At 43.5% G+C, this 27,643-nt stretch overlaps 1 protein-coding gene across 18 annotated transcripts in view; it reads left to right on the top strand.

The window, feature by feature from the left end:
* DNM1 (dynamin 1) overlaps window positions 1-27,643 on the top strand; it is a 73,270-nt gene that overhangs the window by 1,924 nt on the left and 43,703 nt on the right. For all 18 annotated transcript variants that reach the window (XR_010392369.1, XR_010392367.1, XR_010392366.1 and 15 more), the window contains exons 2-4: window positions 24,190-24,263; window positions 25,439-25,588; window positions 27,105-27,308. Coding sequence is in view for 13 of the 18 variants with exons in the window: in XM_064523715.1 (XP_064379785.1) it covers window positions 24,190-24,263; window positions 25,439-25,588; window positions 27,105-27,308 (428 nt within the window). In the remaining 5 variants the exon portion in view is untranslated. The remainder of the gene's footprint in view (window positions 1-24,189; window positions 24,264-25,438; window positions 25,589-27,104; window positions 27,309-27,643) is intronic.

Below are 27,643 nucleotides of genomic sequence, written 5' to 3'. Positions count from 1 at the left end.
TCGTTTGTAGATCTAGAAGAAAATGATGATTCCTGCCCTGAAAGGGAAAGACTTGCTCTACTATAGTTTACCAAGAAGAAAGGGAAAATAGGTCTTAAGAAAAACATGAGCAAAGCTATGCTTCACCTGTTGGCTCTGCTCTTTTCATGCTTTCTAGCTACTGGCAGTCCAACCTAGTAAATCCTTTTTAGAGAATCTATGCAGGCAGTGCTGCAATGGCGTAATATATAATGTATGGCTGTTGGGCTGGAGGATGGTCCTTCTAAGGACAGCCAGTGAATCGGAGTATGCTGTCCCTTTCTTTTAGACTGAGCAAACAGAAGGGGATATATCTGTCCTTGGTGAGGCTCCACTAACACCAACGGAGAACTGGGGACTTTATCTGCCTGGTGGAGAGCAAATGAATTAAATTCTGTTTTCTATCTCTTTCTAATGATCCCTATCCCAGGAGAACTTGTGACCTCACCGTGTCCCATCAGCTGTCTCCGAAGCAGCATGTTATGGTGCCGTGGCTTTTAGAAAATGAAATTATGAAGGGTCCCTTGAGCAGAAGCTGAGAGGCCTGAGTGAAACAGGCTGTAGAAAAGCATTTAGAGAAATAATTGAAGTGAAAATGGAAAATATGTCAAAGGAAAGAGGTCTTTCTCCATTTGATACCCCTGAGTGCTGACTAGTTTAGAGACTGGTAACATGAGACTTCTTACCACAAGAATGTATGTGCATATACTACAAAAACAATGCTGTTAAAATAATGATGGGGTCCTGCTGCGATGTATTGCCCTTCTTTTTGTGTAGATCTTAAACTGTGATAGGAAGCTATGGAAATAGTATCTAGGATAAACATGGCTCCTCATGGCATGGGTTATTTTCTTGTCTGAACAGGCATAAGAGAAACTGTGTGTAGACCTACTGTGTACAAATATGATTGTGGCTGTAGTGTGGACATGACATATGCCACTGCTCCGGCTTGATATCAGGATGCTGGAGCAGCTATTGCTCAGCAGCTGGAGCAGCTATTGCTTGGCGAGCTGGATGCTCACCGCACAGTGGATGTGAGTGCTGATGAGCTTCTCTGAGTGGATGGAAATTTGTGCAGGAGTGAATACAGATGCTGTTGGTACTGACCGATTTGCTTGATGGGGGCACTTGAGGGACTGCAGGCCTTGCCTGGGCTGATTTCTTCCCCTCAGTACATGAGGGGCTTCTTTCAAATTGCGGTCGAGGCATGTCCGTGTAGCAGAGCGGCACAGTCCCCCCCCAGTGCCAGGCCTTGCCTGTGGCTATGCAGGGCTTCAGTCTAGGTCTGCTGCTGGCATCTTGCAGTAGCACTAAATCCCACGCATGCTGGAAACCTCAAAGCACAGAGGAGCAGTGCTGAACACAATCAGTGTTTAGTTCCATATCTCACCAGACTTCTTTTTTTCCTCCTTTCTCCTCCTGAATGCAATGGCTTACTAGTTGCTGCTAATTACTCTTTCAGTGTCACTTACTCTGCTGTTAACGGATTACCCAACAATGCAGAGCCTGTATTTATAATACCAGATGTCGATGTGGCTGCTATGTGTGTTTTTGCTGCCGAGGACTCAGCATGGTGACTAGGATACCAGCTGACAGTGTTATAATCGTTGAAGATGTGAGAGAAGCCGGGTGGAAGCCAGGCAGGTGACATACCTCTCTGCGGACCGGTTTATCCTGGGCCTCGCAACGGGAAGGAAGGTTAATCTGGTCAGCCCTAGGCATTTCCTGTTGGTGCTGTCATAGGCACATAAGCTAATTCAGGTTGGAAGGGACTTCAGGGGGTCATTTAGCCCATGCTTATGGCGTTGCTGTATCCCATATTTAGAAGGTTTTAGACTTGGCACCAGTGCTAGCAAAATTACTCTGATAAAAATGGTGTGTGCTCATCTAACTTGAGAGAGCCCGAAGGACAGAGAAGGGGAGATGTACAAGACAAAGCCGTTTCTAAAATCCATCTGTGTTCATGCTACTCTTATTTTGCTATGTGAAAATAAATAACAAATGCTGGTGCCTCTTCTTAAATAAGATCTCAAAGCACTGTTGCACAAATTCTGGATTTGTAGGAGTATTACTGTTATCTGTGCTTTATGAACAGGGAAAACTGAAAGCACTGGGCTGTGTTCAGATGGCTGCGTAAATGCCTCTGTGCTGTGCTCTTGCTGGCTGATCCAAGGCAACGTGCTGCTCAGCCCTGTTAGGACAGCTGCATTGCTCGTCATGGAGAAAACAAGGCACCTCTGACTTCTGCAGAACAGATGGTCTAAGGGGGCTGCTGAGAAGGGAATGACTAAGGCCTGCGAGCGGTAGGTAGAGGGACTTGAATGGAGATGAGGCTATCTTGTTTCTGGTCAAGAAAGCTAAGCTGTGTCAAAGCTATGGAAGCTGAATCTGGAGTTATATTTAGTCCCAGACCTGAGCATCATCCTTCTCTCTTGGGGACTTCTATACCCCAAACCAAACAGGGGTATTTAGCTGTCTGTCTCCAGGCTCTGATGGTACATGCTGAATTAGCTGATGTTTGTACATCACCTGGTCATCAGGAGGGCTTTGGCTCTGGAGGAGGAAGCGTGTGTATTTACTGTGCTGTATAAAGGTGTCTGCACCTCTGTCTGTAATGTAGCATAGTGCTGAACAGCAAAGCTAAATGATACGGCTTTTGTAGAGGTGCATTGGATACCTGTGTTCATGCATTTAATATAGACGGCTGAAATGAGGTAGGTGGGTGTAAAGTGCCTTAGGGTAATGGAATTCCATCCTCTGATGAGGTTTTATTGATATTCTTTTGTTTAAAAGGAAAAATGGCACTTCTGAGTGTTGACTGTCTCTGGGGGATTCTCAGCAAATTGCTGAAGGAATACGGGGGCGGATATAGACCTAAACTCAACTGTGGTGCGTTAACCCAGCCTCTCCTAGCAGACTGAAATCCCAGCAATGGAAAAAGGTGTTCTTGTAGTATGAGCTAGCATGCATAAAAGAGCAGGAAAAAACGCAGCATTGCAAGCAGCTGTGGTACAAGATCTCTGGCAGTGCTACGTACCTATTAAGATTGGTAGCTTGTGCTACTATAATTGCTTTGACAAAAACTGGACAAGGGCAAGGCAGAGTGTTACGACTGTCTTTGCCTTGCTGTGTGACATACTGAAAATGCAAAGCTAGGTCTTGAAGTCATGAATTTTAGTTTGGCTTCTGGTAGATTATAACTTTCAGGAATGTCTTCACGTCTCAGCCTCCTCCAGCCATATAGAGATAAATACTTACCTCCCCAGTAGATAAGGGAATACTTACTTTGATAATGCATACTTCGCTGTTTTGTGGGAAGCTTCTCCAGCAAAATACCTTCAGAGGTGTCAACAGTAGCATTTAACAACTACTGTCTAGAAGTGAAAAAGCCCATAGGGATGCTTAAGAGATGGTGTAGATACCTGGCCTTTTTGGATACTGCATGAAAACTGTTTTATCAGCAGTCTTCATGCTTTACATTATTTAGGCTTCTGCCACAGTGTTTGCTTCATGAGCTTACTGACTGTTGCATGAAAGAACTGATGGATTAAACTTAAAAATCATAGCTATGTTGCTTACAGATTGAGTGTCCACTCTACTGGGTAATGCTGAGCATCAATGAAGTACTCTAATGGCAGATTTTTAAATTGAGCAAGGAGACACTTGCTCTTGGCCCTTGCCACAGAAGGGGTCCTTAAATGTAATTATTTTGTTCTGCTTTGGGATACTTTTACAATGCTGGTGGAGAGACTGCTTATGAGACACTGATCCTAAAATGTTGTATAATAAATGTATTTGGCCAGCTCACAAATATTGTTATGTATTGCAGGTTAAAGAAGTAGGCATTTTGGGGGGAAATGACCTATCTAGGTTTACGGAGGATAATGCAAAAGCCAGGAATAGGACTCTGCCTTCTGGTGAAATACATCATGGTAAAGTAATAGTCCTTCAAACAGCAGTGAGCCTTTAGTCTTCAGTAAAGAACATACCTCACTTACCAGGTTAATTGGAGAAGAAAGGAAAAAGTGGAGCATGGGAAATGGATAGTGTGTTGCAATAGACCACAAGAGAGAATGATTTAACTTAAGAGAAATGTATATAGCTCCCAGTAAACACTTGTGGGAGGAGGAACATTAGGGGGAGATGCATGATTAAATCATAATGTAACATGGAAGGCTGTAAGGAGGGAAAAAAAAAGCATGGATCTCAACCTCTGTAGATGCGGCAGTGTCTGCCTGTGTGATTTGTCCTCTGACCACTTGTGTGAATGTTACAGGGGAAGGATCAAATAAATACAAGTTTTCAATATCTTTTCTGCTTCCTGCAGTGGTTAAATGTTCTCTGCAGACCTCACTGACTGTATTCTTCAGCTTAACTCCTTAGTGATGATCTCATGCTTTTGGGAACTGCCTATTGGCCTTGTACTCGCTAGGAAAAGAGACATCCTTACGGCATGCATCAGAGGCTGTCAGAACTAGCACAAGGGAAAGGTGATGCTCAGTAACTTTGCAATTATGCACTTGCCTGGACCTACCAGCTGGTGAAAATGGCATATTGCCTTATTTCTGGAATTTATCACCTGATAGCTAGCATGTCAGGAGGATACCTTATTTGCTGCTGTGGACTTCTCCTTGTTACCATAATAATCCTCATGCTGGGAATCTTAAAACATCCAGAGCGTTAATTAATCCTTACAGTACTTTGAGGCTGTAAGTGGTGTGTGTGTGTGTGTGTGTTTTCTTCTAGGGTCTGCAAAACCAGTAGGGAATAGAAGTCATAGTACCTGAGAACTTTCCTTGTCATTGGAGGGAAAAAAAAACCCAAACCCAAAATGCTAAATGCTTGTAGCACTGCCCCCAGTCAGTTTACACTGACGTGAAGATAGAAAAAGGCAAACATTTTATTTTATTTTTTAAGGCTACTGATTGTTTTCAGAAGTCTTAGTTTAATAGCTAGCTGGGGATGCTGAGCGAAGTCCTTGAACCTGACGTCTCCAGATGCTCTGAGTAGGCAGAGCTGCGCTGGCCTTAAATAGAAGGTGTGGGAGTCTGTCTGAGGCACCTCATATCTGAGGCAGCTTCTGAAAATGTTATTCTGCGCCAGGAAGCAAACCCCATTCCTGATCTGGTGCATGACTGAACGTCCCTACTTTGTACTTAAGTGGAAGCTTGAGCCTGGCTTTCCAAGCGTGAGTAAAAAAAAAAATGCCTCCGAGTGAGGCTTTCTTAGCATCTAAGATGAACCCTTTTGAGGGGAAACGGAGGAGGTTTGCAATTTAGTGTAAGTTAATCAAAGAAAACTTAGCTCTTTCTGCGTTCTATCTACTTACATAATAAGCACAAACTTACTATGGTGTATTGAGCACATGCTTGTTAGACAGGAGCCAAACCCATGTGTGCTCCACCCATGTGAGCCAATACTCACATTTTTGTTTCAGTCAGTGCCTTTAAGTGGCAAAACCAAGTGCGTGACTGAAGGGGGGTGGGTAGGCAGGCAGGCAGTTGCCTAAAAGAATATGGTGTTCTGCCTAAATGCCCAGTGCAAAAAAATTGGTTTTGAGGTGGTATCTGTGAAAGGAAATTTACTGCCAGTGTGCACAGTAAAGCTTCTTCCTGAAAAAGCGACTTAAAAAAAGAGTCTTTGAGTGTAATACTTTCCTTCTTGGACTCAAAAATATATAAGCGTATGAGTCAGAGCCCTGTTAGTTGGGAGGAGAGCTAAAACAATCTGTGAAAACCAGAAATCCAGGCATGCACGGTGGGGAAATAGCCCACTGCTAGGAGAGTTTCTCACTGCACTTGAACTTTGTTCTTCCTGATCTCAGACCTGGTTTTGCACTTTCCCGACTGAGTGTGGAAGCTCAGGTTAAAGGAAGGCCGTCTGTGTGATAACGGGCAGGTGGGCCTGTGTAGCCTTGAGATCGAGTTGTGTTCTCAGCCCTGAAACAAAATTCTTGAATGACTAATTTCTTTGCACCTTTTTCCTCCATCTGTAGAAAGGAGAGGATATTGGATAAGTCTTTCTTTCATACGTCTGACAAAGTATCATGTCATGTAGACTTGTAGCGTTAATTGGTACTTGAAATAATGCTGGAAAAGGTTAATCATGAAGTAAAAAAAAAAAATTCTTTACAATGAATTCAAACCCTGCAAAGGGGATGCACTGGTGTCTGCCCGAGTGCTTTGGAAGAACTGCCTTCTCTACTGCCGTGGTGTGACGGGAGCTTCAGCCGCTTGTGCGGTCTCATTCACCCTCTGGTATCAAATGTCACTGGTCGCTTCGGTCTGCTCTGCCGAGAGGTCAGGGATGATACAGCCCTCTGGATGTTGACAGAGACCATACGCTGGCTTTGAGGGCTTGGGGTTCTCTTAGAAATCATTGGGAAATGAGAAGCTGTGCTAGATGCATTGGTAGTATTTAATTTTGGGGCATAGCCCTTCATAGAAGCAAAGGAGCTGTGCAGACTGTGGACTCCTTGGAGCTTTTGTTTCCATACCTGTTGCCATATGGCCTTTACCTCCTTTCCTGATATCATTTGCCAGAGGGTGACCTGAATCAAAACTTGTGGGTTGTCCAGGTCTCTAGGCAGGGATGAGTAGTGCAGGCCCTATGAAGGAATGAGCCCAGAGCTCTGCCTGGAGCGACTTTAAACAGTCTGGCCAGACTTTAAATGCTCTGGTCTGGCCAGGCCTGGAGGGGTCAGACTATGCAAGCAGGACTGGTGCTGGAAGCTCCAAAATGCTCTTGCTCAGGACTAACTACTATAAATATTAGTGTGGCTACAAAAAGAGGACTGAGACTTTTCAGTGTTTACTGAGGAGCAGGCAAGAGTACGTGCGTATCGGAACGGAGTGCGGCTGAGAGCACAATTTAGTGCTAAATATTTAAACAATTATTCTGGGAGACTTGTTGATACTTTGCACTTGTGTCCAGCTTTTCATTTTTTGAAGTCTTATGAGTGAATGCTGTAATTTATAGCAATCTAATGTAAAGTCACTCCTAACTGTCTTCTGCTCTCCTATGCATATAGAAGAGCTTAACAACTAAGTTACTTGCTGATGGTTGTTTCCTCTATGGCCGTGTTACAGCTTCTAAGCTGACCGTAATAGACATTGCTTTTCTTTCCTTCAAGACATGGTACGGGAAGAATGAGCCCCGAGCGTGAAATCCAGCGGTGCCTCCGGTTGCTCTCGGCTATGTTAGACGTTCTCAGAGCTCTGGCAGGCCCAGCCGTAACCAACTGGAAGTGGGATGGTGTTTCAGTCCCTTGCAGTTCAGCATGAGATGTTCTTGAAAGTGTTGGAAGCAGACAATATGCAAGCTCTTCAAATTGTGTTCTTGCTGACTGGAAGCAAATTTGCCAGCTTCTGCCACTTTTCTGCAAGTCTTGTGACTCGTGTGGCTTTTTCTGGAGCCCTGGACACAGTAATCAGACCAGGAGAAGAGCGGTGTAGCTTTTGTATTGAAAACATCCGTTTCTAATGTGCACGCTTGTGGCTTTTTGTGTTTCAAATACACTGTTTTTCTAAATGCTCCAGGAGACAAATGTAAAGAATCACAAAACTTTAAGACCTGTATCATGAACCCTTCCCTTCCTAAAAATCAGGGCTTATGTCCCAAAGCTATAAGCCCTGCTGAAATACTTCTACTACAGTCATGCTGAACAATAAGTTATGCTAAGTGAGGTTTGGGATAAACCCAGTTCTTCACTTGTGACTGAAACAGGAATTGAACTTGGGTCTCTAGGGCAAAAATACTGTTTTAATAATCTATTGCCTCAACAGTCCCCTTTAACCCTCCCTTTCCTGTTTCTTTGGGCTTTCGGTTGCATTGTTGCAGCTGCTCCGAGGGGTGAGGAGTTAATGCTACCATAACAAGCGAATTGCTGGGCTCTCGTCTTGCTATGCTGGTACAGACATTTTGTGGCAGTGAAACTGAATCTTGATATAAGAGGGGTCAGAGTAGTATATGGGCTGCCTGAGAGAAGACATAGTGGATATTAAGCTGATACTGCTGTGGATTTTGGCTGAAGAGCCAGGCAGTGTTGCTCAAACGCTATGTAGAAGCTGAGCATAAACTGCAGCCGTATCATGGAAGAGTTTCTCAGCTATATTAACAAACTTCCTCAAAGCATCAACAGGCAGAAGTCTACAGGGATGCGGAGTAGTCGGTTCTCAACATCTGCAAGCATTTGTAGAGCAGAGCTAATCTACCCAGGAGAGCAGGAGGAAAAGCTTTTTTAATTTATTTTTATTTTTTTGAGGCAGGGGATCAGGGCAGGGGAAGGCTGTGCTGAATTTCTAAGCACAAGGAAGAGATTCCTAAGGGCAAAATCTTGAAGTCTTTGTTCAGCTCCCCTTTGCTTTCCCGCCACTCTTGCCTGTGTAAAGACAGTAAATTCTTTAGAACCTGGCTCAGAGCTCTGGCAACAAATCAACATGCTGTGTTTCAGCTCAGAGAGTGCTTCCTCACCCAGGTAATTGTAAACCTTGATGAACAGGGGCTTATAATGAAAATAACTGTCCCTTTGTCACCCAAGTGCTGGTTCAAGAACAGGTCTCTATCAGTTGGGGACTATTCCTGATGCCCTGTTCAGAATTGAGCCTGTAGAAAATGAAGCTCTAACTAATTTTTTTTATACTGGTCTGAAGCTCTAACTAATTTTTTTTATACTGGTCTTTAGCTCCACTAACTAGCTTGAGGTTTATTCTGAGCAGCTTGCACTGCTGAGAGTCAGGATGGGGCCCTTTGATTCTAATACACGTTAGGTTTTCTCTCTTTCAGGCTGCTGTGATCTCTTGGGTAATCTCTGGCTATTTCTTAAGCTGATTGTGCTTTTACTTTTAATAGAAGCTCCTCTATGAATAGCTGGGAATTGCCTGGGCATGGTGGTGGCCTTGAGATCTGTCGCAGCGGGGTTATTGCTGCAGGGGATCGGTACGTACTGAAGTGCAGAGCAACCTCTAGGGATTGGTGCATGACATGCGTTGTGCTGTGGAGCTGATGCTGCAGCTCCAGTGCTGAAACTTGGGTCACCTCTTCTTCATCAGTGCAGTTCTCAGAGATCCCAGCAGGACTTCTTTCCCTTCAGGCTATGCTACTTTGATCTGATGGTCCTGTTCCTAGGGATCACTCTGTTCATGCATGTTTGCACGTGATGCATTTGTTATGCCAGGCCTGCATACTACCTTGTGCACCAAACTCATGTTGGAGAAGGAGGTCCATTCCCTGTATGAATTCTTATAGACTATTTAAGGATGATTTAGACCAAAAAAAGTGAGACACTGCCTTTAGCACTTCATCTTTTAGAATCTATTTGGACAGCTTTGATTTCAAACTGGATGCCTGGACAAGCAAAAGCAAATGCTATTAGAAATCAGTGTATTGGTTTGAAGTGGGGGAATATCAGGGGAAGAGAATCAAGTAAATGCTTTTCCTGTGGCAAGCAGGGAAAGGAATGGGAGACCGGAAGACTGGCCTGTTTGTCCAGGTCACTACACCACAATTTCCCTGTGGATTCAGAGTGCCCATGAACATACAGTGCTGGTTTTAACCTTCCTCCTGATTTTTGAATTTAAACCCTAAATTGTTGTTCATGGATATTTGGACCCCTTTAGAAATTCTGTGCATGTATATCTGTATATAAACTTGCTTTTCTCTGTCACTTTCTGTGGCCCCTGCCCCAAAGTTGACCAGAGATGAAAATATTCCCTAGGACATGAGGAAGGCTGTCCCACTGGTTGATCAGAAAGGATACAGACTCTGGCAGAGGCATCCTCTTAGGTGGGACCAGCCAGAGAGGCAGAATGCCTTCTCTCCTGGAGCTATTGATCCAACTTTAATTTCTATGTAGCTTGAAAAATATATCTTCTGTGGGGTTTTCAAAGTATCATTTAATGCCTCTGACTTTCTCTGAGCTAGAGCTGCAGTCTGTTGGTTTGTTTTTCTTCAAGGGCTTAAGAAGCAGTCTCTGCACCGTGTCTCCAGCCAGGGTGATCCTAATTATATCTGAAACTGCAGAGGTGCAGTGTATAGCAAGGAGCTTGGCGCTGTTCCTGCATACGACTTCTCCAGGCAGAATGGAGATACACATCGTCTTAAATGCCCTCTGCAGGACAGCCACGCACTTCAGACAGCTTCAGCAGGCTGCCTGAGTGTTGCATGGCCTCATTACCCTGCAGAACTCTGTCCTGCCTGCCTGGACTGTTTTGGGGAATTGGTCTACCTTACTGTCCATGATGCACTCCACCCCTTACCTCTGATGCAAGATAAATGTGTGATAGCACATCATGGCTTGAGACCTCTGCCCTTCTCCTCATATAGCTTCTCTTCAGGTTCTTATTAGTGGGCTCATCAAAGTGATGCTGCCTTTTCCGGTAGACTCTTTCAGTTCTGTGTAGCCCTGTAAAGGCATTTGGGCTCTGGGAGACCGTCTCCTTTCCTAGCACTCACTGCCATCTGGGAGTGGGGGAAGTGTCATACTGCAGTGATGGAATGTGCCTCGAGCCACGTTTGTTCCCCTTTTAGGTCTTGCAGCAAATAAGAGGACTCCAGAGGTAGTGGAGTTTTGACAAGAAGTCTAAGATACCACTTACCCATGAGTCTCTGGTATCTTAGTCTGCCATTATACTAGATTTCCTTCTCTAAAGGAGAGAATGGCAAAAAAGGGGGATAAAAAACCCTCTTTATCCAGTGTCTTAGAGGTCCCAAGATGCAAGCTTCCGTTTATCAGAGGCTGGAAAATGCAGTGTTCCAGGAGCTGAGTCTTGATGTAGTGAAAGCCTTGAATATTAGTTGTTTCTGCACAATCTATTCATATCCCTTGACACAGGAGAGACTTCAGTGCAGGACAGCTTTGAGTCTAGACTCAGCTGCAGCCTGACTCCAGAGAGCTAGGACAAATTAGGACACTGGTGGTGGGAAATAGCAAGGTCAGCCTGTTGCTCAGCAGTCTTAGCACATTTAATCCTAGTGTGTTATTGTGGCTGTGCTTTCCCATCAGTTATTCCTCTCCAAAGTTTTATTGTACATCTTGTCCTTCTGTTTTCTCCCCGCTCAAGTTGCAGATGCTGTACAGGTCATATTTTGCAGGGCTGCAACTTTCTTCTGTTATGATAAAGCCAAGATTTCTCAGTAGGTTGGTTTGTGCCAAAGCAGAGCAGTGTTACTGCAGAATTATGACAGCTCAGTGCAGCTTGAGGAGGAGACAAGCAAAGATGCTGGGTCATGGACTTACCTTTGTTGCCATTAAAAACTGGATCTCTTCATTACTGCCATCAGGATGGGGTTAATTTGATGTTCCAGGGTGTTGCTGATGCCTAGTATTGTCCTCTTGGAGACTATTGTCTGGAAGTTGCAGATTCTGGAGATAAAGCCTTGCAGGCTGAGGTACATAGAATAAACTATGCACATGGTGGCTTTTGCCAGTGTGTGTATTTTTCAGTGAGAATAGAAGGAAAACATGCTCTCATGCTATATGGTGAAAAATCAGCCTGGCAGATAGAAGAGTGTCTCAGCTTCTGGGGTGGGGAATGCATCATGCTAGTGCAGTATCTCCTGTAACTGTGGTTCTTGAGGCCTCTGGACCCAGGCAGTGCTGTAGTCACTATTCCCTTGAATCCGAGTATCACTACCCAGGTCTGATGTTATGTGTTTTTTTGTTTTTGTATGGTTTTTTTGATCAAGTTGAAGATGCTGATCCCCTAAAGTGAAACCAGCCTTGTTTTCCCCTCTAGAATTGCCAGCCTTGAAATTGAAGTTGCCTTTTCCACAAATGTGTAATCCTTGCTGCCACATCCATTCAGAATATGCTGGGCTGTTCATTCCCTTGAGTTCCTGATATTGTCATGTAGAATCAGTGCTGTTTTTCTTTATCTTGAATATCCCAAGGCAGCAAGCCAGGTCAGGACTTCGCTTTCTATTCCTCCAAAGATCCCAGAGGAAGCTGCACAGCAGCAGTGCTGCATTTTCTAGTCTCAAGACTCTTGCCTTAGCCAGCGCTGCAGCCTAAAGTCAATGCGGCATTTGCTATAATGGGCAGTGACTTTTTGAGACCAGGCATTGCACTGTAGGCTGTACCACTCTAAATAATCCTCAATAAATTGTGGAGCTTCAAACAAGAAAATCCCTTTACAGTTGTTATCTGCAAAAATACAAAGAGGAAATTGGCTCACAAGTGCATTTGAGGTGGTAGGGTCCTGTATGCCTTTCCTGTCTGCGTTTTATGTCCTTGTGTATTCAGGACTAACCCATCTGCAGGGGAGATCTGGCAGATAAATCAGCCCTCAAAATGGAGGAGGGAAAGGATGCTCCCGGTTAATTCTCTCGCAGCAGACATCAGCTGAAATAAGTGGCATCTCAGGTGAGACGGTGGGTTTAATGTGCCTGGAATTCCTCCTGTTTCTCCTGCGATCTCTTGACCTATACCTGTAGATGTTTGCTTAAATCTCTCAGCCTTAGCAGCTTGAGGCTGATATATGGCAGTGAGGGATGCAGGGACTGTGTGGACATCAAACTGATTTGTTTCTATGGAAACAAGTAGATTTCACCATGTTGTAGGGTAGTAGGAGGGGAATTATCCCCCTGGGCCTGGGTCTGGCTCTCGGATTGGATTGGTTGCTGCACTGCAATTGTAGAGCAGCAGCCCATGAAGGGATTATCTATCCAGTTGGTGATCACAACTAGGAGAGGAGCACGTGGATCCAATCTGTTCCCATTGCAGGCTTCCTCAGCAGGGATAACACAAGGCACTGTGGTTGTGTGCCAGGATTCCCAGGGTCACAGCCCTCTGTGGCACTTAGAAGCAAAGAATTAACCTTGGTTGCTACTAGCCAGAAATGAGGGTGAATGACAGTACAGACAGCTGTGCCTGTATATCCTGCCCAGATCTTCAAAGAAGATGGCTAAGGTAAATGACCTGTGCTCACACTTCAGCATGTGGTCTTCTAGGCAGGAGCTTGGAGCTATCTATCTGTGGTGCCTGCAGGGACTGGGAGGAGCTGAGATCTTTCAGACAGGCTTCAAGTTTTGCTTGCTGCTGAGATTAGTACATATCTTGTGATACATGGTGTACTTTTTTCAGAAAGCCCCAGCACCTGATGTCCTATGACTAGGTGGTGATCTTAAAACCCTTTTGCTAAAATGAAAGCTAATCTCACAATACCAGAGAAGGAATCAAAGCAAGGCTACAAACATATTTCAGGTTAAAATGAAAACAATACTTACTAAAAATCTTATATTCATACTGGCCTGCAGTACTGAGTCTCTCTAAATGGGCCCTGTGCCCTCGTATGAGATTCTAGTGCTGACCCTTCGGAAGGGGCTGGCTTAGACGTCTTGTATGCCACAAACTTTCTCATCTCTGAAGGACACTTGCCCATCTAGGCCACAGTGATGTTCTGAAAGGGAAAGCTTAGATTTCTAGCTGGGAGGAAAACAGACCATGGAAAGCTGGCAAAGTGGTAGTGCTAATGTTTGAGCTTCCTCCCTTGGTGTAGGGAGGTGGGCAGTGACTCCAAGCCTAGATCTGCTCATCAGGGGAGTGCCCAGAAGCCCATTTTAATAGGAAGTGTTTATTTTTCAAGGCTCTGAGGATTTTACACTCTTCATGTGTGATCACTGCATTTTTTTCTTTGCTGTTTTGTATTTTTCACCACAAAGTTGTGTGGCTTTTCTGGGGCCATTAGTAGGTCCATGAGCAGCCACAATAGCATGCTTTTATTGCAATTACCTACTGATTTCCTCTCCTTTCTTTAATTGGTTCACTTTTTCTCTGTACAGTTAGCAAGAAGGAAAATGATGGTAGCTAGAGGCACCCTTGCCTATTCTCCTCCTCCCCTCCTACAGATATGGTACAGGAGCTGTGTCACCTTCTCAAAGGGAGAGAAATTCCGTTTGCTCTGCTTCTGTCCCCCTGCACTGCGCATAGCTACTTCAGTGCATGCTGTGTAGGTTGAGTTAAGGATGGAGTGCAGCTCTGTATCAGAAGTCCTTGCTGTGCGCTTTGTAACACAGCCAGCAAGCTGATTGAATGCAGTAACTCTTGGTTTTGAGTTCAGTGCAGGGGTGCATCAGAAGAATATGGCAACATCTCTCCTTCCTTTCAGGTCATCTAAAAATATATAGTACACCTTGAAAAGTCAAGCCAGATCCTGCTGTAAGGTCTACCAGCATAAAGCTAGGGTAATGCTGGCTTCCCTGAAATTACTTTAGGCATACAGCAGCAGAAATCCCCGGGGTAAACCCTCAGCTGGGTCAGTTCACTCTGGTGCAGGCCCACAGGCCATCAGAAGAAAGCAGAATACCTTAAGTTGTAAGAATGCTCCTGACTTTCTTCAGTATCCTTTGCACTGTGAAGGCAATACAGGGCATGAAGCTCTAATTCTGCGTCAGCTTAACTTGTGCACAGTCTGTGGTGCAGCTATGACTTGGCACAATGCATGCAGTTCTTGTCTGGACTTTGACTTACCCTGAAGCTAGTGGAGTGTGAAACAGAAATCAACCCTAAGGATTCAAATCAAAGTAAACAGTAAATAAAAAAACCTTTTTATCTTATCCCACTGGTTCCAGAGACCTGCATAGAGGCATGTGCAGGAAAGGGGTTGAGTGAGTTACAAAGAGGAGATGTAGAAAGAATGAATGAGAGAGGAAATGACTGTAATGACTCTTGGGAGCTAGTGTGTGCAGTCAGAGATAAGCCAGAGAAGCAAAATTTAGTACACTCTGGAAGAGATTTGATGGGAGGGGTGGGGCAAGGGAGAGAAGAGCTGTTTCTAAGCAAATGTTCCTGCAAAAATTGCTATGCACTTTCCTTTTGCTTTAGTAGCATTGCTTATAAAGGTGCTGCAGTGTGAACCCAGCCACCGCAACTAAAATATTGGTGACCTGAAAGAACACTGCACTGGGCCTCTCTCCTGCTTAGCTGTCTGAGCCCCTTCAGCCTATCCTTACCTCAACAAATATGCTCTGAGTGGGGCACTCAGTTTTGATTAACATTTTTGATGTTGAGAGCATGTGGGTCCTTCCAGAGACCTGCGAGAGCACATAAAATATCGCGATGCCTTTCAGTGACAGAGGCTTTCTCCTGTTCCATAGGAAAAAAGATCTATGCTTTATCAAAAATGTCTTCACCCAAGAAGGGGACAGAAGGATAGGTTGGATTATGTCACCTCTATAGATCTAGATCAGTGGTCAGGCAATTTTGCTGTGTCTCATGCCAAGAAGACAACCCATCTCAACGTGTGGCTGAGATGGAAGCTCATTCAGCTGTTGGCTCTTCATGGAGGCTGTCTGTGCAAGTCATTCGTTCCCACATATCAGTGGGACAAAACCCACCATTACGCTTGTTCACTAGGACCTGGGTTACACTCACTACATTTGTTCTGTGTAGGCTTTTAAACGGCCGCCAATCCAGCTTTCCACGGAGCTGGACCCTCTTGGAGAGGGAAGTCTGCAAGGGGCGAGGTTTCCTGTCGTCTTGCCACAAAGCATATGATGTGTTTTTTTAACCTATTGCCTTTTGCAGTAGATGTAGCTTGCTCTTGTGATTATTTACTTCATGTGCAACTCTCAACATGCTACTTTGTCTTATTTTGAATAAAGTGAGAGCATAGCATGGGAAAAAGATGCAGTAGAGCTCCAAAATGTCATGCATCCTGTTCAATTGTAAAAGGGGAACAACAACAAAATGGGGAAAGGTGATTCTTGCAGTGAATATTATAATGTCAGTTCTGGAGCAGAATGTGTGTGTGGTAGATAACAGATGATGTCTTTTTTTGTCCATGTGTGAAGACCACAGTGCCTCAGTCTGTGCATAAAATCTTAATAGAGGCATCTCAAACAAAATGCCTCTCATGTTTGCAAGGACCTGTGCTAGTATCAACTGCAAGACTCTGCGAAGGAATAGGAGGACTCGATGCAGATAGGGGAATTCAAGAAGCTGCAAACTTAGGGAGCTTCTTTCTAGTTCATTATACATCCCTCCTGACTCTTGTGTGTAAATTGTTCAGTAATGTGCTATGAATAGGTTCAGCTTAAACTAGCGCTAGTGCTTTGCAGTGTTGGGATAGCACCAGTGAAGCTGGTCTGACAGTCTCTGGGAACTCATCTGATGTAAGGCAAACTCAAAAAGAAGTCTGCCTGGCCCTTCTTGGCTACTGATCTGGAGAGCTGTATCGGGGAAGAATGTCTAGGTGTTGGAGATGCTGTTTGGGTGCCAGAATCGCTCAGCACAGCCATTGTAAGTGCTCCAAGTCAGCACAATAGTGTTAACCTCACTTTGCAGCACTCTAAATTGCAACTCAAGGTACAAGGCAGTGGGAGGCCTCCTTCGGTTTTGTTTTTGTTTCTACTGACATGTGTATATTATACTCGTGAACTATTGCCTGTCTTTATTTTTCACAATTGTATTCTTAAATAATGAATCATTGTATACTATAACATTGCCAGTATGATAGAATATGGAGTGCTTGCATATGGAAATAAAGATCTATTGTATGCATTGTGTGACCAGTACCATATTACACGCTAAGAAATTTATACCAAGTGGTTATGAATTTGCTCTTTCTTTCACCCTGGGTCAAGGCTAAACTCACTGTGGTCTAGAGATCTACAGATAAATAATACATATCCCTTGACTTGAACTTCTCTGAGTCTAAAAGTGCCATCCTTCATGGAAAGAACATGGCTACTTAGGAATGAGACTTACATGTGCTCTCCGATTCTGTCGGACTGGTGCCCAAGTTCACATGATGCAGCATGAAAGGAGGGTGGAAGCTAAGGGTAGAGGAAATAGTATTAGAACCCAAAAGGAGCATGCTGTTCTGCATTTCTGTACCTTCTGGTAGAATTAAAAATGTCTGTTATGAAGGAGAGCCAGGTCTGAGTTAGTCTTCAAGAAATGGAAAACCTGCCTTTTCTGAGGTGCTTGTTTTTAGCAGTCAGTAACATTCATATGAAACATCTTGTGCCTTACAGATATTTTGTGGCTGATATGTGTCTTATAGGTATCAGCCTGTGTTTTAAAGATCTGTTTTAGAAAGACATGCTGGAGTAAGAATATGTTTGAAAGCATAGCTGTTGTGCTGTGAGATGAAGTGCATTTGAGGTGTGTAAGCTGTTGATGAAAATGCAGCCTATATCAAGATGTAAATATTGCCATTCAGTACAATTATCAGGAAAATCATAGGTGAAAGACGCTGATTCCCCTAGACTGTATTGAGATTCTTGCAATGCATGGTGCTGCACAGTGAGTTAAAATGAGGAACTCTTGCTGATCTGTGCGAATGATGGATGATCAACTATAAGACTTGACAGATGAAGCAAAGGTAGTTCTGACCTTAAAAGCAGCAGCATGTCTGAATTGTGTAACCAGACTGCAAAGTCTGTAGGAGCAGGAACTGTATTTGTTGCTGTGTATTGGCATAGTGCTTTATGCAGTGAGGTTCTGATCCAGTTGTTCTCCCTGGGCTGCACCAGAATACAAAAACCAAATATTAGATTTAAAAACCAGAGGCAACTGTGTGGAAAAAATTCTAGATGCTGTGTGAATCTCAATCTCCTGAAACTAATACATTCCAAACTGGGGATTAATTGCATCCCTTAATACCCTATTTGTGTGCAGATAGTTAATAAGAAATCAAATGGAAATAAAATGATCAGATGGTGGTGTTCACTGCTCTGTTCTTTAGAGCGCCTTTTTGTGTCTTCATAAGCTGCTGCTTTGGCTTTTTAATTGAGGCTTTACCTTCTCTAGTGCATTCAGTCCAAGAATCTCAAAAGACTGACAAACACTGAACTGCAAGGATGCTGGATTGGTTATATCTAGACCAGGACGTGATTCGTATTTCAAAGCCCCTTATAGGCAGCTTTGCAAGCCTTCCAACTTCCCCGTAGGGAGGGAAGGTAAGTGTTAGCAGAAGCACTTGGTCTCTATTTCAGTTAGAACAAAGAGCAGAAGCATGGGCTTGCTTCTGCTGCTGACTGCCATGAGTTCGGTTGTAACTTCAGTCAAGTCATTTAATTTTTCCTCGCTAAAACTAGTCTCGCACAGACATGCGCTGACTCAGAGTTCTTTCAGAAATACAGGTTATCAGTGGATGTAGAAGCTACAAATACATTTTAATTCCATGGTGCAAAGTAATTTGTTCAGAAGGCTCAATAAAACCCTGACAAAAGCAACATTAACGTTAAGTTTAGGAGTCCTAGCTGCCCATCCTGTGAGCTGACAAATTTTCTTGGGTCTGTGCATGTTTCGTGCATGTCTTCCTGTTCTGGAATTGATTTCTTCCTGGGTTGAGAGCTAGGCTCAGAAATGTATTTGTGCTGCCACATAATGGATTGCAATAAGCTGCTTTGTCCTGGCCATATTAAAGCCTCTGGAATATAGGAGCAATAAGAAAGTTTTTCCTGCTGCATCTTTCTCCTGGTCTCTCCCCTAAGGTCTGAATTAATGCAGTCTCTTCTCAGGGCTATGTTTATAAGGAAAAGGAAATTTCTTGGTCAGTACTACATACTGATCTTTCCACAAGCCTCAAGGAGCCTTTATGCTATTATTAAAGTGATGAACTGCTACAAGTAGGCAGGTTTCTGTGTGCTACGTGAAGGAGGATACCAGAAAGAGGTGCTCTTCTGCTTGAATGTGATGGAAAGTGAAGGCGCAATGGTCAGATTTGCAGTGGAAAATCATCTGTTGAGAAGCAGTTGCTGTTGGAGCTGGTATGCAGGGATGCCATTAGTGTCTGTTATCTTCCCCCACTGTTGGCAAGAGGGGGCCGTACCAACAGAATGGCATGGCGACCAGAGCACCGGCAGGTGAGCTGCAAATGTCATACTGCTGGGATTAAATGCTGCTGTTACAGAGAATCTCTAAGCTGTAAAGCACAAAACCAGAACAGTGAACTGATTCCCTTCTAGCAAAGCAGGAAGGGACAGACTTGCTCATGCAATCCCTCATTTCTCTTGTATTTATCAGGTTAGAGACTGTTAATCCTAACAAAGCAGGTGAATCAGGCGCAATGTGTCCGTGATGATTATCTTAATGATCACTGTGATACTGGAAGATTAGTTCCTTCTCCAAAGGTCTAATTATCTCTTGTTTAACAAGAAAACATCAGATTGAGATTATTTCTTTGCCCAAAGGAGTAAGCCAGTATTTTTTTTGACTAGCAACTTGTGTGTGTTCTTTACGAACAAATGTGATCCTCCTACAGGAAACCAGCTCAGGAAAGTTTCTCCTTTTAATGGGGGCAGTCTTGTTTTCCTCAACATGGTAGCAGTGAATAAATACAAGCAACTTTATGACAGTTTGAATGCACATCTTTTCAGGAAGTCCGAGGCTGCTTATGTGGGTGTATTTCCTGACTTTTTTTTTTGTCTACCTTTAATAAAATTTCCCTTCCCTTTCTGTGCAACATTAGGACAAACTGCTTGTAGCATTCAACGCATCCCCTGTGTTTAACGACTGGTCCAAAGGAAACATATTCGGTCTATGTGACCTTTAACTTCTAATCCTCTGTACCATGCGGGTCACTTAATAAGGTCTGAAACTTGTTTATAGAGCAAACATCTGCTTGTTCCATCATTAATGCCACCTTTTTATTCTGTAGGATCCCAAGATACCTAATACATGGAAGATTTTAGTATAGGATGTTTAGCTTAATTTATTTTTAGAAACTTGTAGGAGACACCCCCCTGCCCCACTCCCCCCAGTGCCCTAATTATAAGTGTATTGTAGCATGACATCAAGATTGCCTTAATAGGCTTTAGTATGTTGACACATTTGGATTTTGTTTGAGCGTTGCTCTGCAGTAACAGCTAGATTCTGTTTTCTGTCTCTCAGACATCTTTTGGCTATTGCATTACTAATGCAAGCTTTCAGCCCAAATCTGTATTTTAATGCAGCTATGCATACTAAAATAGAAATAAGACTAGCAGGCATCATGTGATTGGGTTTGCCCTGCGGTAGCTGCGATGCTAGTTGAGAACGTGTGTAAGCACTTCAGAAGCGAACAATGCGAGACATAACAATGGACGTTTTTCAGGTCACTTCTGCCTGAAACTTCAGCTTGAGACCTATCAAGAATTGTCTCCCTTAGCTTTTGTCTTTGGCTTAGAAGAGGAAAGCTATGCCTCTTCAGACCAAGAATTTACTTAGCTCAGTATCTTCTCTCTCATAGCAGTTAATAAGAGATCTTGGAGAGTATGAAATATGAACAAGTATGTCTTCCCCTGGCTGACGGTTTAGAGAATGTAGTTGATCTCAGTCTTGTTTTCAGCTTTGATAAAATGCTTGGAGTGGCAGTACTAGAACTGATATCCCAATATCCTGATGGGGATTTTTGAGTTGATAGCTAAGCCAAAGATGCAAGCAAAGTAAGTATCTCCATTGCATCAGTATAGTTTCTCTGTCTAGCTGCAACTCTCTCCTTTATACTCTGGTTGAAACCTAGTTGGAAAAAGTGGCATAGGGTGCTATTCCTGCTTAAAAGCTTTGAAATCAAAGGTTGTCTTGCCACTTCTGCACATCATAAAGAGAACAACAACAAAAGTAATTTTCAATTCTCATGGTACAAAGCAAATGAGGAAAAACAGGAGGCTGGTGCCCTTAATCTAACTGAATATCTGAGTTCAGGCACCACGCTTTGTGGTGATGTAGGTAATGAGGCTACTTTTTGATGTCATGTTAGAGGCTGCCTTGTCGTACAGGTGGAACCCCTGCTGCCCTCGTCCTTCCAGCGCTCGGAGCCCTACAGCATGTCACCTCTGAAGACACATTCTATGTCTGCTTCCCCCTTCCTCCCCCCCCGCCCAGTGATGCTTGAATTGAATAAGCCAGTTTATCTAACCCTTCTGCTCTTGTCTGCCCAACTCATCTGGAGTGTAATTGTATTGATTCCCTGTTTCTGATTTAATTTCATCACTTTGTGCTCCTTTTTCTGGAGAACGCGATATGTGTTAATGTATATCTTTTCCTCTGTGGCTGCTAAGTGGACTCAAAACCTGGGCTGGGCATGTTGTCCATGCCGCACAGGCTCTGTCATTGCAGCTTATTTGCAGAAGCAATTTATTCTGCCTACTTGAAGAGGGCAGGCAAGGATCCTTTACACTGCATTCTCCCTGGCACCCAGCCAGCTTGTCACAGAATTTACTAATCTTTACTTTTTAGTGTCTATCATTTGGAAGGCTTAGCCTGAGCGGGAAGAAGACAGTCTGTCCAACAGGCTGTAGAGAGAAAGGAGATGAATGAAAGAATAGGAAATAACATGGATGCAATGGGGAGATAGTGCATCAATTTTATAAAGCTCTCATCAGTGTTACTCCTATAACTCTGTTAGTCAAGTGTAGAGAAAACTTGCAGGCTGAATGCATGCACCTCCCAATAGCTCGTGGATAAGAACATATATTCACTTCTTGTTATTAGGGATCAGATTACACATATATTCACTTGGAATTAAATCAGCAGTTTTAGTGCTGTTTTAGGTGACCAGTTATGGATTTGGGTAACAAACCTTCAGCCTCCCTACGAAGGGAGACTTAACAGAAGAATAGTGATAGCATAGCTTTATCCCTGAAGTTCTACCAGTGTAATTCCCGGTGTGCATACTCCCACTGACTTACTTTAATGTCACTATAACTACAGTGGTGTAATTTTGCTGGTAAATTTCTCCATGTAGACAAGCCCTAGATTCCCAAGACTAGGAAGTGTGTAATTTTACATCACGAGGAACTGAGAAAATACTTCTTTGGTAATATCATTATGTAAAGTTTGTTGAAGTTGGACTTAACCAACGTGTGATTCTGCAATGAAAAACTCCAAAAGGGCAAAATACTAAGTTAATAACATAATAAACATGTTCTTTCAATGCACAGTAAAGTAGCATACTATTTAATATTTCAAAGGGTGGAAGTACTAGAGCTGATAACAAAAGAACAGAAAGTGGGGCCTCAAATGCTCCTTCTTGTATATTGACTGAAATCAGCAGAATTACTCAAGTGGTAGCTGGCCCACTGTGTTCAGAGGAAGGCTACTGAAAAAAGCTTATTTTGAATTAGACTTTTTAGCTTTTCTGTCGTGCATGAGAACTTAATATTCTTCCTTGGAATAGCCCAGAAGTTACTCAGTTTAAGTGATGAATTGGATCAATTTTCTATAATGCCAGAATCCAGACGCCACACAGGTTTTCCATCCACCTGGCCCTGGCTTTTTCTTTTGTAGCTGTGACGAGCATAACAAAGAAGTCAGAATTTTGGCCAAAGCAGAAAGCTTCAGGAAAAGCTGGAGATCAACATGAGAAGAAACTTGATTCCTAGAGAGTTCCCTCATGTAAATGCAAGTGGCTGCTTTTCCTGCAGTAAAGTAGGATCTGATGCTGCAAGTTGGAGTTCAGTAGCTTGAGTATTGTCTCTGTGCTAAAAAAGGAATCTGTAGTAATGGGATACCTCTTGCTCAGGTATAATTGATTCAAAGTAAGTTAGTGCAACTCTGTATTTGTAACTACTTATGCTAAAACCTGACACTAGAGTAGAACTTTATTTCACATATTGACCACAGACATCTGTAGGAATAGAGCTGAGACAGCAGAAAACTGCTAGAATGATGTAATGCCTCAAAGATTCCGGGGTTAATCCTGCTGGAATAGAAAAAACTATAGCTGTATTATTTGAAAAACAAATGAAAGACAAACCCTAGTTAACTCTTTGTACTTCTGAAAAGCCTGAAATAATGAGAATGGGTTACATTCTTATTTTAGCTGGTGTAGATTTGTACCAGAGAATACCTTACTCCAGACTTACAGTAACTGACAGCAGATGTTTTTGAGGTGCGAAGAGCTATTGTAGGGTGCCCCCTTGCCCTCTCTATACTTGAGGTGCAGAGCTGATATTGATATTGGTGAGTTATTCTCATAGCCCACAGATGGGAAATTATTGTTATAGCAGAGGAAAAGAAGGTACAAAGAAACAGAAGAACTTGCATTGGAAATCAGTGGCCAAACCAGGAGCTGAAATCAAACTGCTCAAGTCCTTGTCTGATTTGTTAAAATAAAAGCTGATTCCTCATCTTGCATTCGTTAGTATATGTTCATTCAGAACAAGAGCAAGAAAATAACACTCAGAACTGAGGGGCCTGGACTTCCCTTTCACCAGAGCAATTGAAATCTGCTGAAATTAGCAAAATTATTCACTGCCACTGCTACCAAGGGAGGGAAGATTGTGTGCCAGAATCCAAGCAATGTAGGCAGGACTTTCTTTAAAAAAAGAAAACCAAATCCATGCTGTAGGCACCAGATTTTTCAAATGATGCTTCTCCCACTAGGCAAGGAAGCAAATTGAACATGTTTTTTTCAAAAATGCTCCATGGCTCTTGAAGAGCCACATGAACAGCTGAGTACTTGAAAACCAGGCCACAAACTAGCTAGGTCATCAGCAGATGCAATGAGCATGCCTCGCTTTGCTTAAGGAAGCATTTGGATTGAAAAAAGCAAAGGAGAGCTTGTGGGCTGTGGCTACTAAATCAGCATTAGGAAAAAGGATAGAGAGAGGCTTCCTTCCTTTGAAATTACTTGGAGTACAGAAAACTTCAGGGTCCTCGTGAAATTTAGGAGGAAACTGCTGCTGCTTTTGCCTTGGCAGTAGTTATGTTTTGAGCAGGGAGCCAGGAGAAGTCCTGGGTGGAGGCAAGCCTTTGGCTGCTCTTTATTCTGTTTCAGATGGATCACATGCTGTTTGCACACTGGGACAATGCAGTATCCTCTCAACCCCAAAAGCACAGGGTGTGAGTGGTTTCTTTCTTTCTTTCTTTTGGTAGCTTGGGTAGTTGTGTTTTGTCAAAAGGAGGCACGTTAGTTTTCAGCCTCTGCTTCAACTTTTCCTTTCTCTTTCTGATGAAATCTAGATTAATTTCTCAAAAATACAGATAGCTGGATTAAAAGGGCTCTTAAGTCTGGAACTTCGGCTGAGGGAGCTATATCTGTTCGAGATGAGATTAGAGGGGATGTGCTGAGGGTATAGGCTTCTTCAGAACTACAGTCCCTTATCCTCCTTTAAGTGCCTTAAACTCTATCGCACCCATGGCTGAGATGCCCTGTTGGAATCCATGAATGCTTATAAAAGCAGAAAAGCCATGGAAAGGGAAGGAACAATCCTTATCATCTGAAACCTTTTATTTCATTTCAGGGACTTTCTGCCACGTGGATCTGGCATTGTGACCAGACGCCCGCTGGTCCTGCAGCTGGTGAACTCCAGCACAGGTATGTGAGCTGCCTCCCTAGTGTGTCCGGCTGGATTGCTGCCTTAGTCCAGAAAGGTGGTGTTTGATCAGTGCCGCTGCTCAAATGTGAAAAAGTAAATGAGAATTTTCCCCACTAAAAAGGACCTGCAGCTGGCTTTTAGTTCTGCTCGTTTAATAACTGATGGATTAAATAGTCAGATGCAAAATGCTTCTCAATCATTCTGTTTGAATTTATTAGGCAGGGTTTCATGCATACACTTGTCATGATTTTCCTTTATCTCTACAGCTGTGACTTTTATGAATGGATAAGACCAAAAAGGCTAGGAGGACCCTGCTGATTATCTCCTGAAATAAGGGACTGAGATGATTTTAGTGCACTGAAAACCCAGTGTAAGAACACTGGGATCTGGAGAGGAAAGACTCTACTAGAGTTCTGTGGCTGGTCTTTTGTGCAGGTCACTGTTTTTGCTGCTTTCTTGCAGGGGTATTTTCATTAGTCTTCCCCTAGTTACGAGTCTCATCCAGGAAGGCGGTGAGTGAATGTTTCAGGGTGCTCTTCCTCTCTTGGCAGGTGAACTTGGCCTTTTCACAGCAGTCCTCTCGTCTTGAATAGTGAGGCAGTTTGAAATAGGATTTTTTCTGGATTGTGAAACAGAGGGTTCTTGGTTTGGTTAGCCTATTCAAGGACTAAAAGCAGCTGCCTTGTCAGAAGTTTTCTTTGCTCTCTCTCTGTGGGTCTCTTCTCATTGCATGAGACTATTATTTACCCCTAGCACTTTAATACAGAGCTAGCCCAAGCTCTCCTCAGTACCAAGGTAACTCCCTCTGCAGTTGTGGCAGTCATCCCTGCAGGTAGGTGAACGCTAAGCTTGCTTAGGTCCAATAGAGAGAGACTTGGATTATTGACTGAATGAAGACAAGTGAGGATGCCACCTCCACCGGGATAAGAGCTGGATTGGGAAGCTCTTGAGTGCATGTAGGTGCTCTCCGCTGTTGATCAGGTAGCATGATTGCAGTTATTTCTTTGCAAGTCTGCCAGGTTCTAGTGGATGAGGTCCTTGCCAGACCTTATCTCTTTAACTGTTTTATTGTTTTGTTTTATTCCAGTACATTACATTTTTCATTTTAAAAAAATTGAATGTTACTCTGTTGACTCCAATGATTATTTCTGACTCTCTGTTTCTGTTTAATTAGAATATGGTGAGTTTCTACACTGCAAAGGAAAGAAATTCACTGATTTTGAAGAGGTCCGTTTGGAGATTGAAGCTGAAACAGACCGTGTTACTGGCTCCAACAAAGGGATTTCTCCTGTGCCCATCAATCTTCGAGTCTACTCTCCCCATGGTGAGTCCTTACGCAGCATCTGAAGTCAGGAGGTAGGTGAGGCAGGTTGTTGCTTTGACATGAAGCAAAGATGGAAAGAAGAGAGATGAAATGGGGAGTGTTTGGATTTCTTTCTTTTCTTTGTCACTAATTTCTGTGTGCCTGGGCCATGCTGTGCTGAACTGTTAGCCTTCGCCATGCTTCTGGAAGGGTTTCATCTGCTACGTTCTGGTCTTTGACTTTCTCCAGTTGAAGTATCTGACTGCCAGCAAAAGACCTCTCCCTGAAACAACTGTCTTCAGAAATAACTTGCTCCTCAAAGGACAGCTCTGTTCAATCATCATGCTCTTTGCTGTATAGAGTTGCTGTCTCCCCCCACTTTTTGATACTGCTTTACTGGGCACAAGAAATGCAACAAAAATGTTGATGGAAAAGGGAGAAGGATGGCTTTCTTCAAGAACATTTATCTTCTATTGGCATGGAAGTAAGCAATATTCTTTGCTTAGTTCTCTCTAGATGGTGCCCACATCACATGCCGTTGATTTTCAGTGGAAGAATTCTGCTCTAACAATGGTCCCAGATTTGTCAGCTTTTTAAATGTGAGCAGCTGCTTGGGTGTCATTTGTAAAGCAGCAGCTTGGTGCTACATCAGCAGTTGGCTGGGTAGGACTTGCGCATGGCTTTTTCTCAACAAGATAATTAAACGATTATAAGGCTGCATGCTATGGTCCTTCAGGAGAAGGCCCAGCTGACTTTGACAGGACCACTGCTTGAATAAGGGGTGTGTGACTGAGCCCATTAATCCTGGGAGTAGTCCTTAAGGAGTGGAAGCAACGCTCTTGATTCCCCCAGCCTGTGCTGTGGGGTGACAAGAGTTACGATCATCTTTTTCCTTCAGTGTAGCATACATGGAAGGACTTTGAGGACACAGAGTTCCCCTGATCAATCTGAGAACAAGTGATTTAAAGGGAATGACAAAAGATGAGAAAATTGTAGCAGCTCTGGACAATTGTGGTATAGGACTCAGGCTGCAGGTACGGTGCTGCTCACCAGCTGAGTCAATCTTGGTGTTCATTCAGTATAAACACTAGCAAAAAAAGTGTCGATAGTCCCCAGAGACCCTCTTGTACCTGCTGTCCTTTATCATTACCTCACAGATTTGCAACAGCCTTGTGAGATGTTATTAATATCATTTTACAGATAAGAGAATGGACCTGTGGAGAACTATGACCTCTCAGAGCCTTGCAGCAAGTCAAACAGCAGATCTTAAGACTCCTTGCTCTAGACTCCCTCTCAGTCCCTTGGAATTCTGATATCCATGTTCTGCCTTCTGGGCTCCACTTCTAGTCTCCAGACTGAACTAGCTGTTACTAAACAGTAACCAAAAGGAACTAGAAAACTATGTGCTTGTGAGTTGTGTGCACCTGTCATGCCTATTGAGTGCTGGAGACATTACAGCTACAGGTACTCCTTATGGACCTGAACAATCCTACCTCAATGCTCACTTGTGTTTTCTCCTGTTGTTTCCTGTGCCTAGTCCTGAACCTGACCTTGGTGGACCTACCAGGTATGACAAAAGTCCCGGTGGGGGACCAGCCCCCTGACATTGAGTTCCAGATCCGAGATATGCTTATGCAGTTTGTCACCAAAGAGAACTGCCTCATCCTGGCGGTATCCCCAGCCAACTCTGATCTGGCCAACTCTGATGCTCTGAAGATTGCAAAGGAGGTGGATCCTCAAGGTAAATCTGTCTGTTATTTTAGCATGGCATTGCTAGTTGCTAAATAATAATATTTTAGCATGACATTGCCTCATTCCCAGAGGCCTGATTCTCCTTTTATCTTTTGGTTGCGACTATCCCAGTAGCTGTAGGCTTCCATCTCCTGTCTTGGGTTGTAGTTCATCAATGCACAACCTTCTGAGAGATGGTTGTGAGTGTCAGCAAAGCTTGTTACAATTTTTTTGGTAATCTCTTCCTTTGCCCCTGCCCTATTCCTGAAGGGGTAAAAGACTTCCCTTTGTTCACTTCACTCATCCACAGTCTGCCTGGTGAATGTAGTTAGCAAGCAGGAAACT

This window comes from Dromaius novaehollandiae, chromosome 20 (genome assembly GCF_036370855.1).
Source record: "Dromaius novaehollandiae isolate bDroNov1 chromosome 20, bDroNov1.hap1, whole genome shotgun sequence".
In the NCBI taxonomy this organism is placed as follows: domain Eukaryota; kingdom Metazoa; phylum Chordata; class Aves; order Casuariiformes; family Dromaiidae; genus Dromaius; species Dromaius novaehollandiae.
The sequence above is the reverse complement of the archived record's forward strand: the minus strand, read 5'-3'. Positions and strand labels throughout refer to the sequence as shown.